This window comes from Uloborus diversus, chromosome 1, assembly GCF_026930045.1.
Source record: "Uloborus diversus isolate 005 chromosome 1, Udiv.v.3.1, whole genome shotgun sequence".
In the NCBI taxonomy this organism is placed as follows: Eukaryota; Metazoa; Arthropoda; class Arachnida; order Araneae; family Uloboridae; genus Uloborus; species Uloborus diversus.
In genome coordinates this window covers 26,808,901-26,825,479 of record NC_072731.1, presented here as the reverse complement: position 1 = coordinate 26,825,479, position 16,579 = coordinate 26,808,901, and the positions used below count along the sequence as shown (strand labels likewise).

Below are 16,579 nucleotides of genomic sequence, written 5' to 3'. Positions count from 1 at the left end.
AAGTACAGAATATGATGCATTCGTGAAAAATTTGCCCTAAAATTTCGGCATAAATTTCTGCTTTACTCACCTTTGAAAGAATACCAAGTACTTTTTTTCTGTTTTCCAGGCGTGCATACGTATATACCAACGGAAGTACGGTGGACAACCAAAATATTCCTTTAAATTTTCACGAGTTCTTTCGTGATTTCAGTATGTGTTGTACGTACGTATCTCGAAAACGGTATGCCGTAGAAGGCTGAAATTTTGTGAGAGCGGTTGAGTTGTGCATCTCTCCTTTTGATTGCAATCGCAAGTTCTAATGGAGGTGTTAACACGCTTTTTTTCGGGCAAATCAGTGTTAATTTCAATGCAGACTGAAATAATGTCATAAATTGGTGACCACTTGGCAATATATCGCTAAGCTGTTGGTTGCAAGGTTTTTTTTTTTTTTTTGCTAACTTGGCGATCGATTAAAAAATTTGGCGAGAAAAATGCCGTTTCGAATCTGGCGTCAGTTTGGCGCTATTTAGTGAGATACCTATTGAGTCAACTTTAAAATTGATGAGATTAGAAAAACGAATCTCAAAGACTTTTCTGTTTTGGGTAGAAACAAACTAGGGTAGAAATTAAAAATTCTTTTTACTCACTCTAAGGCAATATTATATTTTTTCTTCTTACACGTTCCATACAAATTCAGCACAATTTTGAATTTTAGACGCTAAAAAAGAAAAATAATAAATAAAATAAAAAATCACCTCTCCGTACATTTGAAATTGCCAATCCCTATGTATAGCATTCATTTATAGGTGTAGGATTGGGGTTGAAAAGTTATTTATTTGAAAAATATTACTTCTAATGCGCGTGCATGAATACACGTATCCATTTTTTATTTCCTTTTAAAAAAAGGAACTATTGCATTCACGAAAAAAATTTCACGCAAAAATCGACCTTAATTTCCATTTTGCTCATCCCCGAATGAATGTTGAGTTTTTTTTTCGACTCTACCACACGTGGATGAGTACCTAAGAACGTACAGACACGCGAAATATCCATTTTGACGATTCCCGAGTTAGTTACAACAAGTATTCTCGTGACGTCTGTATGTACGTATGTATGTACGTATATATATGCGTATGTATGTCGCATAACTCAAGAACGGTATGTCCTAGAAATTTGAAATTTGGTACGTACACTTCTAGTGGGGTCTAGTTGCGCACCTCCTCTTTTGGTTACATTCGGGTGTTTCTAAGGGGGTCTTTTGCCCTTTTTTGGGAGGGAAACCATTGTTAATTTCGATGTAAACTCAAGTGGTGTTACAATTTGGCGGACACTTGGCGATATATCGCCAGTCTTTACGTCGCCAAGTTTTGTCGCCAACTTTGCGATAAACTTGGCGATTTTTTTTTAAAATCTGGTTTCAATTTGGCCACTGTTGGTGATATTTAGAGAGTAAACTATTGAATCACATTAAAATTACCAATAACGGGAAAATGACATTAAATTGGAGTAAAAGGAAGTCATGTGAGGCACACATCAGCTCGTTTGACTTATTAAAACCACCAACTGCTTCACAGTCGTACAAGGACGTAGTATGAGAAACATCAGATTGTTTTTTAAGCAGTGTAAATTAATTGCAAACTAAGCATCAACAAAAATACAACTTACTTTGGCACTGGTAGCCCTGCTTGCCAAGCCCCCTGAAATAAAAACGAAAAATAATTAATCTCATAAAGTAATTTAAATGTTGTTGAGACAAAAAGAGAGAGCTGAAATTGAAATATAATTAAAAACAGTCATGAGACGAGCTTATTCGTAGTTAATTTATTATTCAGAACGAAGACCACGCACTCGGTGATTAAGTTCGTTTCGATCACGGAAAATATACATGTTCTTCGTGCTGTATGAAAATAACAAAAGTGTATAACTTTAAAGATGATATACAAGCGGAAACCCTTAGCTTAATACATGCATAAGATAACGTTTCATTTTAAAATCGATATATCTCTTTATCGACACATTTGTCTATTAGATATTCTTAGCTTAACGCACGCATGAAACAACATCTCATTTCTAAATCGATACATCTATTTAGAGAAACATTCGTCTATTACATCGTCGTTGGGCCAGAGAAAATGTTTACGTGCCCTTTTTACTTTCTTACTTCCTTTTACATAGTAAAAGAAGTATTGTAATCGCGAAAAAATTCCCCTCAAATATCGGCCAAAATTTCCATTTTACTCCTCCCAGAATAAATGATGAGTGTTTTTTTCGACCTGACCGCACGTGCATGTATACCTAAGAACATATGGACGCTTGTAATATCCCTTTTGACGATCCCCGAGTTAATTACCACGATATTTCTCGTGAAGCCTGTACGTACGTATGTGTGTGTGTGTATGCATGTATGTATGTATCTCGCATAACTCAAGACCGGTATGCAATAGAAAGTTGAAATTTCGTATGTAGACACTTAGTGGGGTCTATTTGCGCACCTCTCTTTTTGGTTGCATTTACATGTTCCAAAAGAGGTGTTTCACAACTTTTTAAGGGAAATCAGTGTTAATTTCAATGCAAACTCAAGCGATGTTATAATTTGGCGAACACTTGGCCAATTTGGGGAAAAAAATCGAATCTGGTTTTAATTTGGCGCTATTGAAGATATTTAGAGTTATACATTGAATTACGTTAAATTTGTCGATATTGGGAAAATTAATCTCTGTAAAACGCTTTTTTTTTGCATCGGTTTGTGAGAAACTTATTAAACGTGAGAAAATATCAAAAATGGTTCCTTGTTTTTTTTTTTTTTTTTTTTTTTTTTAAGTTATTAAAAAGCATGCATTATTAAATAGATGTAATACGAAGTAATGTGGTGTCCACATCATATTTTTTATGAAGGTAACTTATCTACAATTAAGAAATATTTGTGAAAAGGAATTATTGAATTTGGCTATATGCTGCAGCAAATGCAAAATGTTCTTGAATGAAAATACTTTTGAAACTGCAGTTCAATGTCACGGATGTAAATGCATCTACAAAAGTATTAATTTCAAGATTTTTTTGAATATATTCATACATCGACGTATGTCTGCATCTATCTATCCCTCCTTATCTATCTCTCTATATTTACCAATTTCAAGAAAGCATTTTCGAATTCCATCCATCAACGTATGTATGCATTTGTAACTATACTAATAATATAAAGCTGGAGAGTTTGTTTGTACAAAAGGTCTTTTTCGTGGATTGTTGTATTTTTTAAAGCCGAGTTCATTTTTTCCCTTATGCAACTACATCTCATTTAGCGTTTGGCTGCTTCTATATCCTCTGAATTAGTCAATTCTATTTTTATTTGCTCAATTTCCAAAAAAGGTCCGACACCCCAGTAACAGATACCAATAAATCTGAAGATACCTCATAAAGTAAAGAAACTTCATTGAGAGGCCCCGCTATACTAAGAAATTGAAGCCGGAAGTTGCACCGCTGTATCCCAAGATCCTTAGCTTGCTAAATATCTCATAGAGTAAAGAAATAAACATAGAGAGGCCCCGTCTATGGTAAAAAGGAGATAAAATTGAAGCCGGAATTATGGGATACAACGGTGCAATGATGAGCGGGGTTATGATAACATGATCGCTTCTCGAGAATAGTTTTCACCAATCTCGCAAAGAGACCGACTGAAGTAGCTGGAGGATCAGCTTGCATTTTAATTCATGTTTTAAGGGGAGTCAGTACCCCTTATACCGTCAATGTTAATTTGCAAAGGTTTATGTACCTTTTTCTAAAAATCTATTGAAGATATATTAATGAAATTTTTTCTGTATTTTAAGTAGACTCTTTTCTCTATACTGAAGTAAAATTTTACAGAAAGAAAGCTTAATTTTTATTTAAAAAATTCTAATGCGTAAGTTACTGTATTTTTTTAAAAAATGCCATTTTGCAACACGAAATCAGCTCTATAAAAAAATATTTTTGGAATATGAGAAAAATTTTACTTGAGTATATGCAACTAGATATATGGAATACGTGATAAAAATTTCAAATCCTAAAACAATTTAGTTTCTGAGAAAAAGGAACATTTAGTTTTAAAAATACCATTTCGAGATATTGCAACTTAAAGGGGAAAATCATACCTTATCAACATATCTTTACCTTTTTTTGAAGCACTTTTTAACTTTCTTCTAATATGAGCACGATCAAGAAATTTGTATCATTAAAAAGGTATTGAAATGGAGTTTCAAAATACATAAAAATCAAAAAATCAATTTTTTGAAAGTATTTAGGGTACTGACTCCCCTTAAGGCAATTTCAGAAACGTGCTGCTTAAACTTGCAAGAAAATCTGAGTTTAAATTAACAACCAATCGAGATTCAGTAATGGAATGTTTTGAATTAAAATGTATCCAATATATTTAGCAAGAAGCTAAGGATCTTGGGATACAGCGGTGCAACTTCCGGCTTCAATTTCTTAGTACAGCGGGGCCTCTCTATGTAATTTCTTTACTCTATGTAAATATCTTGAGATACATTTTGATTCAAAACATTCAATTACTGCATCTCAATTGGTTGTTAATTTAAACTTCGATATTGTTGCAAGTTTATGAGGCACGTTTTTGAAGTTGCATTACAACATGAATCAAAATCTAAACCAATCGGCCAGCTACTTATTTAGTTGGTATTATAACCCTACCCATAAAATCACCGCATGCAGTAATAGACATGATGAAAGAAGAAGTGATGGACAAAATTCCCTTTTTATCTTCAAAATGTGCAAAAGGTCTTTATTTTTAGAACTAAACCTTATTAAATTCAAATAAACATGAACCACCAACTGACCTCGTGGTGGCTTTTCATAACCTTCCACCACTGCCTTGTAATTACCAACTGGCTCATAAAACTCACTCTGAATAACACTAGATGGTTGCCCCGTAGTCATGGGCCACAGCAACATCAGTTTTACCCGCCTAAAAGGCTTATTATTTAAATACAAATTTATGACCGTCTGTTATTGGTGACTTTACCCTATTTACTTTTTTCTTTATTAAGATCTTAATTTTTTGGAACGATTGTATACCTTAGTTCTTCGCTAAAAGTTAAATGACACTGCAGCAACAACAGAGTTTAACATTGCAGCCACTTTTTAAGAGCAGCGAAGGATTTTTTTCTTTTTTCTGCAGACTTTTGATTTGAAACTTTTGAGCAACTAAATCATAACTTATGAAATGGCACATTATGTACCTTTGCTTATTTTCTGTGCAGCAACTCGCTGTTCTAGAACTTGAACAAGCCACTTTGAGGTGATTTAAGAAATTAGTCAAAGAGGTAAAACAGTTCAATTTTGCGCGGTGAAGGCAAATGTCGCAGTGGATAGATCATACCGTACGTAAGTGGTTCAGTATTAATTTTACCTATTTCAGACATCATTAGTCAGAGACTGGAGCGCCCCTTATAGTTAATTTGAATATTTGCAAGGAAAAACCTTGTTTCACAGTAGCCCATTTTCAGTATTTTTCTTTTACCTATCTTTATTTCTTGCAATCACTTTAATAGTTCACAATATTCTGTATCATTCCTACACGGAAATAAGCAAAGAAAAATAACAGAATTCAGAGCAATTTGAAACAATGCTTCAATTTCAGTTCGATAAACATTGTGCCTAAAGAACAATTGAACGTTCCAAGTAACGGCACAACACGAGGAAAAGAATTCAAATTTTGGAGAAGAGCAATTCATTTGCTACAGAAAATAAAAGGTCAAATAGCGCGAGAGTAATAATAACGGGAAAAAATGAATTGTAGTCGGTAACAGCCCAGCCAAGTGTGCCAAATTGGCGACTTAATGAGGAAGTGCGTCTTTTCGTTAAGAGAGGGGAGGGGAACTGCTAATGAACGGATTTGGAAAAGAAAATCGCTCATGGAAGGATTTTTTTTTTCAAGCAATTGTTGAAGAAGTTTTGATATCTAGAGGCTGCATCACACTTTAATTCGTTGGTTTGTTAATGAATGAATCAAATTGTGATATATGGCTGGAAGAAACGCTAGAAGCAGATTAAATTAGATGCAGCGTATTCCTCACATTGTTAAGTTCACTAAAACGGCAATGATTATTTTTTGGAGAAAAATGCCTTATAAAGAAATGTATTAAATACTTGCAGTACCCGCACGCGATGCACGTGCTAAGAAATTAAATGAAGACGGTTGAATAAAAAAAATCCACTCCTGTGAAATGATCACTTTTCTAAACTAAAATGCATAGACGCTTTTTCAAAATAATAAAAAAAAAAACACCCATTAAAGTCTCTTTGGAATTTTTAAAACTGTTCGCCAAATTACATAAAAAGATTTAACAGTAGCTTTAAAACTCAAAATAATCCTTCAACTGTATAGTTGATCGCTTAACGCGCCAAGTAACCACGCTACCGTAACCCTGCCCTTTAGCGAGTGAAGCGGTTTTTCTTCTGCAATTTAAAATGTTTCGCCAAATAAACAATAGTAAACCTAAACTATACTTACCCCGCCATCTATTAGGAATTAATGAAACTAAACAATTAATTAAATATTTAGTTTGCAAATTACAAATATTTCGGTCACTCTGATTTAAAAAAAAGAAACGTATAATCTTCCTCAATAAATGGACTATTCAACGCAAAAAAGAATTTTCAATTCGAATCAGTAGTTCCTGAGATTAGCGCGTTAAAAATAATAAACTCTTATACTATTAGTATTGTTACGGATTCGGTGCGACTTCCACTTTCTTGAAATGAAGACACAGTTCTTGATAAAAGCACAGGAAATTTATTTACACTATGTACAGGAAAGATCGTCAACAACTGCAAAATTATTCATCAGCAATTAAGCAATTATCACGCAACACCGTAAACTCAACGTTTACACACGTATTTACTTCCAAATACGAAAACAACACAGCGAAATGCCTCGCTATAAACAGAGCTAATACACACACTCAGTTCGAAATCTGAATCGAAACTAACTGTTTATCCATCGCTAACGGCTTAAATACACCGAAAAGAAATTTCTCAAATATTCCACACGCTTCTGTAAAGTAGTAGACCGTTATCAATGAAAAGAAAGAAAATAGGGGTCGTATAATTTAGCCGAATGAAAAAGGGGTTGTATATTCATTACGGGAAACTATTTACAGGTTACGTTCCTACAATAATTACTATTTACAGGATTTGTAACATTGCCCCCTTCCTAAGGACTGCACGTCCCGGGCAGTACAATCCCCAGAAAGGGTGCCAAACTTCTATCACAAGTTTACAAATATACACATTAATTAATAACTAACAGATACAGAAAACACAATAATAACAAGAAATATTACTAAACATTAAAAGCAAAAATTAATTATCTACAACTTTTATGTTATCAACCATGGTTGTTTACGTAATACTCATGAACTATGGCCATAGTATGGGGCTAACCGATCATAATGTACAACCCTAGGTTTTGCATTAGGTGATTTTTGGATCCTCACTACGACGTCATTTAGTCGGTTAACGACTTTGTAGGGTCCATCCCAATGCGACTGCAATTTGGGTGAAAGACCTTTCCGTCGGATGGGATTCCATAACCAAACCTTGTCGCCTTCGTTGAATTCATGTCCAGTAGACCTTGTGTCGTATCGGGTCTTCATCTTCTCTGCCGCGATGTTGATTCGCTCTCGTGCGAAGTTATGAACGTCTTCCAACCGGGCCTGGAGATCCTGGATGTACTCCTCAGGCGATGAAGGCGCATCCGGAGGACGACCGAAGACGAGATCACAAGGTAGCCGAAGCTCTCGTCCGAAGAGCATCTGAGATGGGGCATATCCGGTAGTCTCGTGGACAGCACTGCGGTAGGCCAGCAGGAACAAAGGTAGCTTCTTGTCCCAATCCTGTTGATTTCTGGAGACCATAAGTGAGAGATTATTCAGGATTGTGCGGTTAAATCTCTCCACCATGCCGTCCGATTGTGGGTGTAGTGGTGTTGTCCTAGTTTTCTCAATTCCGAGAATTTGACATAGGCCCTTAAACACAGCAGAGATGAAATTCCTCCCTTGATCGGAATGAATCTGCAAAGGTGTTCCATATCTCGAGATCCAGTGTTGGACTAGAGTCTCTGCGACGGTGGTAGCCTCTTGATCAGGAATGGGATATGCTTCCGGCCATTTGGTGAAGTAGTCGATGGAAACAAGAATGTATTTGTTCCCATCAGCAGTTCTTGGTAGAGGACCCAGGATGTCGATCCCAATTCGTTCGAAAGGAGCTCCAACGTTGTACAGATGTAGCTTCCCTCTGCTTCTTTTCTTCGGTCCTTTACGAGCAGCACAGGCGTCACAAGAATGGCACCACATCTCCACGTCATCCTTCGCCTTGCTCCAGAAGAAGCGCTCCCGAACTTTATTGAGAGTTTTCAAGACACCAAAATGTCCTCCAGTCGCACTACTATGTATTTCTTTCAGAACATCTGAAATCCTGGATCGAGGAAGTAGTAACTGCCACCTAGATGTCTTGCCGTCGTCAGATTCCCATTTCCGGTGTAGCACGCCGTTCCGTAAATGGAGTGAGTTCCATAAAGCCCAGTATCTTTTTGTTGCAGGACTGAAGATGGAAACGTCCTGCCAGCTAGGGCGTCGACTGTCACTTTCCATGAACTCTAAAATTGGTTTTATGTCGGGGTCTTCAAGTTGATCTTTTCGAACTTGGTCATCACTCCATGGATCAGGTTCTGATGATGTTGGAGTCACTGTCACCTGATAGGAGGTAGGGCTAGTCATTCCATACTGTTTCTCGATTCGGGAACAATAGTGGCAGTTCTCAGGACAGGGTCTCCTTGATAAAGCGTCAGCATTACCGTGAGATAACCCTTTTCGATGCTTGATCTCCATGTCATATTCCTGGAGCCGCTGTATCCATCTGGCTATCTGGCCTTCTGGATTCTTGAAGTTCAAAAGCCAAGTTAACGAGGCATGATCTGTCCGAAGCAGAAATTTTCGGCCGTAGAGGTAATGATGGAAGTGTTCTACAGCTTTCACTATGGCCAGTAACTCCTTTCTGGTGACGCAGTAATTTCGCTCCGACTTTGATAAGCATTTGCTCCAGTAAGCGATGACATGTTCATTTCCGTCAATTTCTTGGGATAAAACAGCTCCAATTCCCTCGTTGCTCGCATCAGTGTCCAGGATGAAGGATTTTTCAGGCTGAGGATAGGCGAGGATAGGCGTTGATGTTAAAGCCTCCTTCAGTCGTAGAAATGCATCTTCGCATTCTTTGGACCATTCAAACTTTTGCTTGCTCTCCGTCAGCTTATGCAAAGGTCGTGCAATGTTGGAAAAACCCTTCACAAACTTCCTGTAGTACGTGCAGAGCCCCAGGAAACTTCGCAACTGATGGATGTTTTCGGGACGACTCCAACTCCTGACCGCAGATACCTTCTCTGGATCGGTTTGCACACCCTCAGAAGAGATGATGTGACCGAGGTAGTTCACTTCCCGGCGGAACAAATTACATTTGGACGGGCTTAACTTCAGATTGGCTTCCTTAAGCTTTTGCAGCACCTTCCTAAGATTTGCCAGATGTTCTTCGAAGCTGCGTCCAACGATGATGATATCGTCTAAGTAGACCAGACAGGATTCGTAAGAAAGTCCTCTTAACACTGTCTCCATAAGACGCTCGAACGTAGCTGGTGCATTGCAGAGGCCGAAGGGCATCACTTTAAACTGCCATAAGCCTTGTCCAGTTGTAAATGCTGTCTTTTCTCGGTCATCAGGGTGTATCTCAACCTGCCAGTAGCCGCTCTTCAAGTCCAGGGTCGAAAACCACTTGTGTCCGGAAAGAGTGTCCAAGGTGTCGTCTATCCGTGGAAGAGGGTAGCTGTCTTTCTTGGTGATTTCATTCAGCCGTCGGTAATCGACACAAAATCTGGTGGAGCCATCTTTCTTTCGGACCAAGACGATGGGAGAGGCCCAAGGATTGGATGAGGGTTCGATTACATCATTCTCCTGCATCTCTTTCAGGAGGGTCTCGACCTCTTCCTTCTTGGCAAACGGTAGTCGTCTTGGATGCTGTTTAATAGGGGGGTGTTCTCCAGTATTGATCCTATGCTGCGTTAAATCCGTCCGGCCCACATCCTCCGATGCTGATGAAAACAGATGCTTGAAGTCATCCACCAATTGTTCCGCAGCAGTTCTTTGATCTTTCGATAATGCCGCACTCCCAATTAACTTCGATGTCAAGGACTCAGAAGACACAGTCTCGGGGGAATTGATTCTTCTAATGATGCAGTTTACTGGAGTACAAGTTGCTAACACTTCACCTTTCCGGATATTCCTTGGCCTTTCACTCACGTTGGCGACTCTCACAGGAATTACATCCTTGGAAAGGTCCACAAGCGTAGATGCGACCAGCACTCCTTTTAGGTTATTGCTTAGGTTAGGGTATTCAATGAGTCCAAATCGAAAACTATTGCTTTCTTCAATGGAGCCGGGTATTAATGATTCTGACCTTGAGGGAATTGATAAATCTGTTTTGGCTATTATTTGATGAGCGGATTTTACATCACTTTCTGCAGGGAAAACGGCTATGTCTTCTCTCATCGAGTGCAGCTCATTAGTCTTGAAGTCGAGAGTGAAGTCATATTTCTTCAAAAAGTCCAATCCGAGAATGAAGGGGTCCGTGATATTAGCGACGAATGCCGTATGATGGTATTTGGCATTCCCAAACACTATTTCCAAGTCCACTTTACCGTCAATCTCGATCTTGTCACCTGTCACAGTCTGGAGACTTACGCGTGGCGATGTCCACAGCAGTTTCAATCCAAATTCACGAGCCACATCTGTCCTAATGATTGTCACATTGGCTCCAGTGTCGACAATCAGTCTGCAGGGGTTCCCATTTACATGTGCGTAAATGAAAAGTCCATCACTGCCACTACTAGAAGAGGAAATCTGCAGAGCTCTGGTGGTGGTGATTTCCTTCCCTCGCGTAGCTTGGCGAGCCGGACAACTCCTTCGCAGGTGTCCTTCGCTACCGCATTTCCAGCACTTCTGCTCTTGCTTCTTTTGGGCTGTTATGCTGCTCAGATGTCTTGTCAAGTCACCGAGTTGTCTCTCAAGTTCAGTGAGATGGGAGAACCTGGAATCAGACTCATCAGCTTCCTGAGTCCGGATTAGATGGCGATCCACACGGGTTGCTTCTTGGGCGGCCTCGTATCTCATTGCATACACAACAGCAGAACTCAGGTCTTTGACATCCGCCATCCGTAGAGCTTTCTGGATTTCCGGATCTCGAACCCCGTCGATGTAGTAGTTGAGTGCCAGGTTGTCTCGAACATCCGCAGGACAGTCACAAAAAGCAAGATGAGACAATCTCTCGACGTCCGCCGCTAGCTCTTGCAGGGTTTCCCCGGTTTTCTGGAAACGGGATTTCAACTGGAGTCGGCTGAAATCTTTCTGGCACTTCTCACCGAAGCGAAGCTCCAACGCAGATGTGAGGGCGGCGAAATCCAGGCGCTGGCTGTCCGGAAGGGTCTGAAGAATGTCCGCTGCGTCACCTCTCAGGGATGCTGCAAGATGACAGGCCTTGGTAGCAGAGTCCCATCCGTTCGCTTCCGCCACTATCATGAATTGAGTTTTGTAAACCTGCCACGAAGTTTTCCCATCAAATGTGGCAAGTTTAATGGACGGTCGAGCAACCGATGTGGGAGCGCCAAACTGTACAGAGCTGCTTTCCGCGGTCGCCAATCTCCTTTCCATGTCTTTAATTATTTCTTCCTTAAATGAGGTAAATTTCTTGTCTTCTTCTTCCAACTTATTTTCCACATTGGCGATACGCTCTTCCACAGTATCAAATTTTTCTTCCAGAGCATCAACTTTATCTCCCATGGCGGTTAGTTGATTCTCCATCATGGTTTTCATCGACGTTAGGTCACTTTTTATTTCATTTTGACTTGTAGTAATTTTAGCAGTTAAATCACTATTTAACTGTTCTTGGTTAGTCGCCAATTCATATTTTAATTGTTCTTGGTTAGTCGCCAATTCATTTTTTAATTGTTCTTGGTTAGTCGCCAATTCATTTTTCACAGAGTTGATTGCGTCAAGAAGTTGTTTTAATTGTTCATCCATTGCGCGAGTAATCACCATAAAAATAAAGTCCAAATTCAAAAAGTCTTTATGAAAAAAATGTCCAAAGTCAGACTTACTCCAAGAAAGTCCAGAAGAAGCCCCCACGTTGGGCGCCAAATTGTTACGGATTCGGTGCGACTTCCACTTTCTTGAAATGAAGACACAGTTCTTGATAAAAGCACAGGAAATTTATTTACACTATGTACAGGAAAGATCGTCAACAACTGCAAAATTATTCATCAGCAATTAAGCAATTATCACGCAACACCGTAAACTCAACGTTTACACACGTATTTACTTCCAAATACGAAAACAACACAGCGAAATGCCTCGCTATAAACAGAGCTAATACACACACTCAGTTCGAAATCTGAATCGAAACTAACTGTTTATCCATCGCTAACGGCTTAAATACACCGAAAAGAAATTTCTCAAATATTCCACACGCTTCTGTAAAGTAGTAGACCGTTATCAATGAAAAGAAAGAAAATAGGGGTCGTATAATTTAGCCGAATGAAAAAGGGGTTGTATATTCATTACGGGAAACTATTTACAGGTTACGTTCCTACAATAATTACTATTTACAGGATTTGTAACAGTATTATTAGTATAGACGAGTGAATAGTACAAAAATAAGTGAAACGAAGAATTATGTGCTGCTGATCTAACGTGCAACACTCTTCCTCTAAACACCAAGGCCTTGGAATAGGCAGGAAAATGACAGGTTTCGACTCCTGGAATTTTAAAGCCTCCGACTCCGGATCCTTTACCTCAAAAACAGTTCGACTCCTACTTCGCCAGGACTTCGTTTCGGGGGGGGGGGGGTCAACATTTTCAACAAAAAGACGAAAATTTCACCAGTTGCTACGATTTTTGACGCATATTGCGCATTGGTAGACATATGGCAGTAAGGGGGGGGGGGCAACACAGCAAAACGAAAAAATTTTTGGGAAGAAGACGTGTTAGCGGGTAGGCGGTATTATTTGTTGTTTTTTAGAATTTTTTCTTCTAAACCGTAATTTTATTGAATTACCAAGAGTTAAAGTTACTTTATCAAAATGTGAGCAAATGTTTTCTCAGATAATTTAAATTATCATTTAATCAAAATTTAATGATGAACAAATTTTGTTGGTTCAGAAAAAGATGTGTGATGGTCATAAATGTCGCAATTGCGGAAGATACCAAATGAGAGAAGGACCTTTAATTGGCGCTCAAGTTGGACGTGAAATAGCAATATATACCACCAATCACTTTTCATGAGCATTGAGGGTCAGGAGAGCCCAAATTATTGTTTGTAAGGGATGAGCAGACCTATGAGTATTTTTAATATTTTGTAATACATTCCAAACTGACACTGGGTTCGGTATCTTATTTTAGACGCAATTTCACAAGACATATTTTTCTCAAATTGGGGGTTCTCAAATTGGGAGTAAGTTCGGGAGTTCTCGAAGTTTTGACAATAAGACTTTAAAAACGCCACTACAAATTTTCTTTGGGTGAGTTTACGGGAAGGAGATGGAAATTTAGAAGTTTTCCCTTCTTAAAACCAGGGTTGGCCGGATTGGACCCAATGGGTTTTTTTGAAAAAACCCATTTAAAAAAACCCATTATTTAGCCCACTTCTGGGTTTTTTAAAATTTTCTGAGAACTTCTTTTTAAAAATAATTAATTTAAATACTTTTACAATTTAAACTTCTTTTTTATTTCTTCTTCACAATAGGCAATGGACATAAAAAATGAATTTTGAACTTTAATAGCATTTTTTAACTCTTAAGGGCATTAAAAAAATGCTTCAAAGGTTTAAAATAAATATATTTAACTTTCTTCCTTCAACTGGTCAATAAGGAACTCAAATTATCTTGACTAAGTCCTGTCAAGTCAGATTTTCTCAATATTTGCAGATTGTACAAAGGATACTACTTTAGCTAAAAGGCTCTCATGTGAATTATTTTCTGCAAACCAACACGTCACAAAACTCGAATAAACAAGGTATATTTTTTAGAAATTAACAGATTTTACAAATGGTCGGACAGAAAACGGAATAGGATGTACAGTATTTTCATTATCTTACGAAAAAGTTTAATATTTCTTACTCTGTACACAGAAATAGAAAAACAGGCAACATAAAATTCAAAAAAATGTCTTGATTAAGCTGGAATTCAATAAAAAGGGATTTAAACTACTTGAGGTTCTACAGTAGTTTTGCATAACAAAATGAAATACAATAAAGTAAAATACAAAAAAAAAAAAAAAAAAAATGTCAAAATTAAAAACGAACAAATAAACAATAGATTTTATCACTCAAGAAGTAACTTTGCCTTAACTGTTGGTATTCATGGAAACTAAAAAAATCTGAAACTTCACCATTCTTGAATTTTGTCGTCTTTTATACCTTTCTTCAGAAAACGCTGAATTTCCCAGCTTTTTTATCAAGACAATTTTTGTGCTTTGTCCATATACTTATGCTACAATATGCTACGAGAACCCCACCTTTCCCCTAAAAAAAGACAAAAAAAAAAAAAAACACATTTCTTTTTTAAAAACCCAGCTTTAGTTGGGTTTTTTGGGGTTTTATTTAAAAAAACCCAAAAAACACTGGGTGCATGGGCTTTTTTAAAAAAAACCCGGGTTTTTGCCAACCCTGCTTAAAACACATTCTAAAGTTATCTCTGGCAACATTAGACAAGGAAAAGAGGTTCCCCAGGGAAAACTGTTTGCAATTAAAGTCCAAGAAATATGATTTTCTATTTTGTTTGGTTCGACGGCATAAGGAGCGGGTAAGTGGCAGTAAATTTTCGTCCTCCTGTTGTCCTCCTGTAAATTTTCGAAATCAAAATTCTGAGAATGCAATTTTAAGTTACTTTTAGTGATATTGGAAAAGATAGCAGGGATAGGGAACTCTGACCCGAAAAGTTTCGAAAATTAAGGGCCTAAAAACGCTGTCTTGAACTCTTTTTGGTTTTGTCAAAGGGGTTAAAACTCTTTTTTGGATCACCAGTTAAGTGTTTTTATCGCAGTACTTCAACTTGCGACTCTTACCGCGGCATGATCAAACTCTCAAGGCCATTTCAAAGTCGAAAAATGAATGGGAGGTAATATGAAATTGAAGACCTCTTTTTTATATCACATGTTCTTAAATACAGGGGCTTCTCCCCCAGAAAGTTTAAGGGTTTGTAGTCTTGAAAATGCATTTTTGACGATCTTTGATAATGTAAGAGGGAGAAGAGATTTGAGGTTGCTCCCCCGTCCATTTTCTGAAACTGCAAATGTTAGGTCGAAATAATAGTTGCAAAAACAGTTTTAGACGATCTTTGGTAATTAATGTTTGAGGAAAGAGAGATTCGGGCCCCCAATCCCCGGGAATTTTTTGAAATTGAAATCTTCAAAACACGATTGTAATAACATCTCCGGTAGCATTAAGGGGACCGGCATGGCAATCTTTCCCAATTGAAGCTCCAAAACCGTAATTTTGGTTGACTTTCAGTGATGTTAGGGGGAAGAGTTTTTGGAAGCTCCTCTGCAGAAAGTTTTCAAAATTCAAGCCGTGAAAACTTAATTTAAAACAATTTTTAATGATGTGTGAGAGAGAACTGGGGGGCGGGGCGGAGAGACATTCCCCCGAAAAATTTTCGAAGTTATCTTTTAAAAAGTCAGGTTTTAGAAGATCTTCGGTAATGTTAGTGGGAGGAGAGGTTTGGGGGCCCCTTTTCGGTAATTTGCTGGAAGCTCCCTCGGAAAGTTTTTCGGAATTTAAGTCCTAGAAGCGAAAGTTTAGACGATCTTTCGTACTTTGGAGGGGGGGGGGGGGGTCGGGGACAACTTGAATTTTTCCGAGTTGAAATCCGAAATTTTTGGTATTTTTTTATAGCATTTGAAACTTTGAAAACTTCGGCGTGGGGGGGGGGGGCTTCTCGCTGACTACGGCCTTGCTAGAAGAGCAGTGGAATCGGAAAGTTTTTTAAATGTCTTTTAAAACATTATTTCACACTTCTCTTTTAAACGAAAGGGTTCAAAGGTTCTCCCAGTATTTTTCTTTTTTGAACTGATGAAATCCAAAGAACTCAGTCTTGAACTTCCTTTCAGGACCTCAGAAAAAGATCTCCGTTTTTGCCCCTTCTAAACTGGAGTCTTAAAAACGAGGTTTTACGCTATCTAGAGGGTTTCTCTTCCTGAATTATTTTCCTCAAATTGGAGTCTTTATAACGTAAATTATAGGTCCTCTTTGAATTTAAAGGAAGAAAAAAGTGCATTCGGGGATTTTTTTCTCGGAAATTTTTTTAAATTGAAGTTTTAAAACTGAAATTTCAAACAATAATTGGTGACGTTCGGATAATTTCACACAGAATGTTTTGAAATTAAAATCTCAACGTTGAGGCAATCTTTGACGATAAAAAAAAAAAAAAAAAAAAAAAAAATGCGGGGGCAGTCGCCCCCCCTCTCGCCGCCACTGCCTATGAGTGTGACATGCACAATTAAAACCA

General features: G+C 38.1%; 1 protein-coding gene across 2 annotated transcripts in view; it reads right to left on the bottom strand.

Moving 5' to 3' along the window:
• The window catches only part of LOC129228497 (protein kinase C, brain isozyme-like), a 240,001-nt gene that overhangs the window by 127,782 nt on the left and 95,640 nt on the right, over positions 1 to 16,579 (bottom strand). For both annotated transcript variants that reach the window (XM_054863185.1, XM_054863179.1), the window contains exon 2: positions 1,648 to 1,679. In XM_054863185.1, the coding sequence (XP_054719160.1) occupies positions 1,648 to 1,679 (32 nt within the window). The remainder of the gene's footprint in view (positions 1 to 1,647; positions 1,680 to 16,579) is intronic.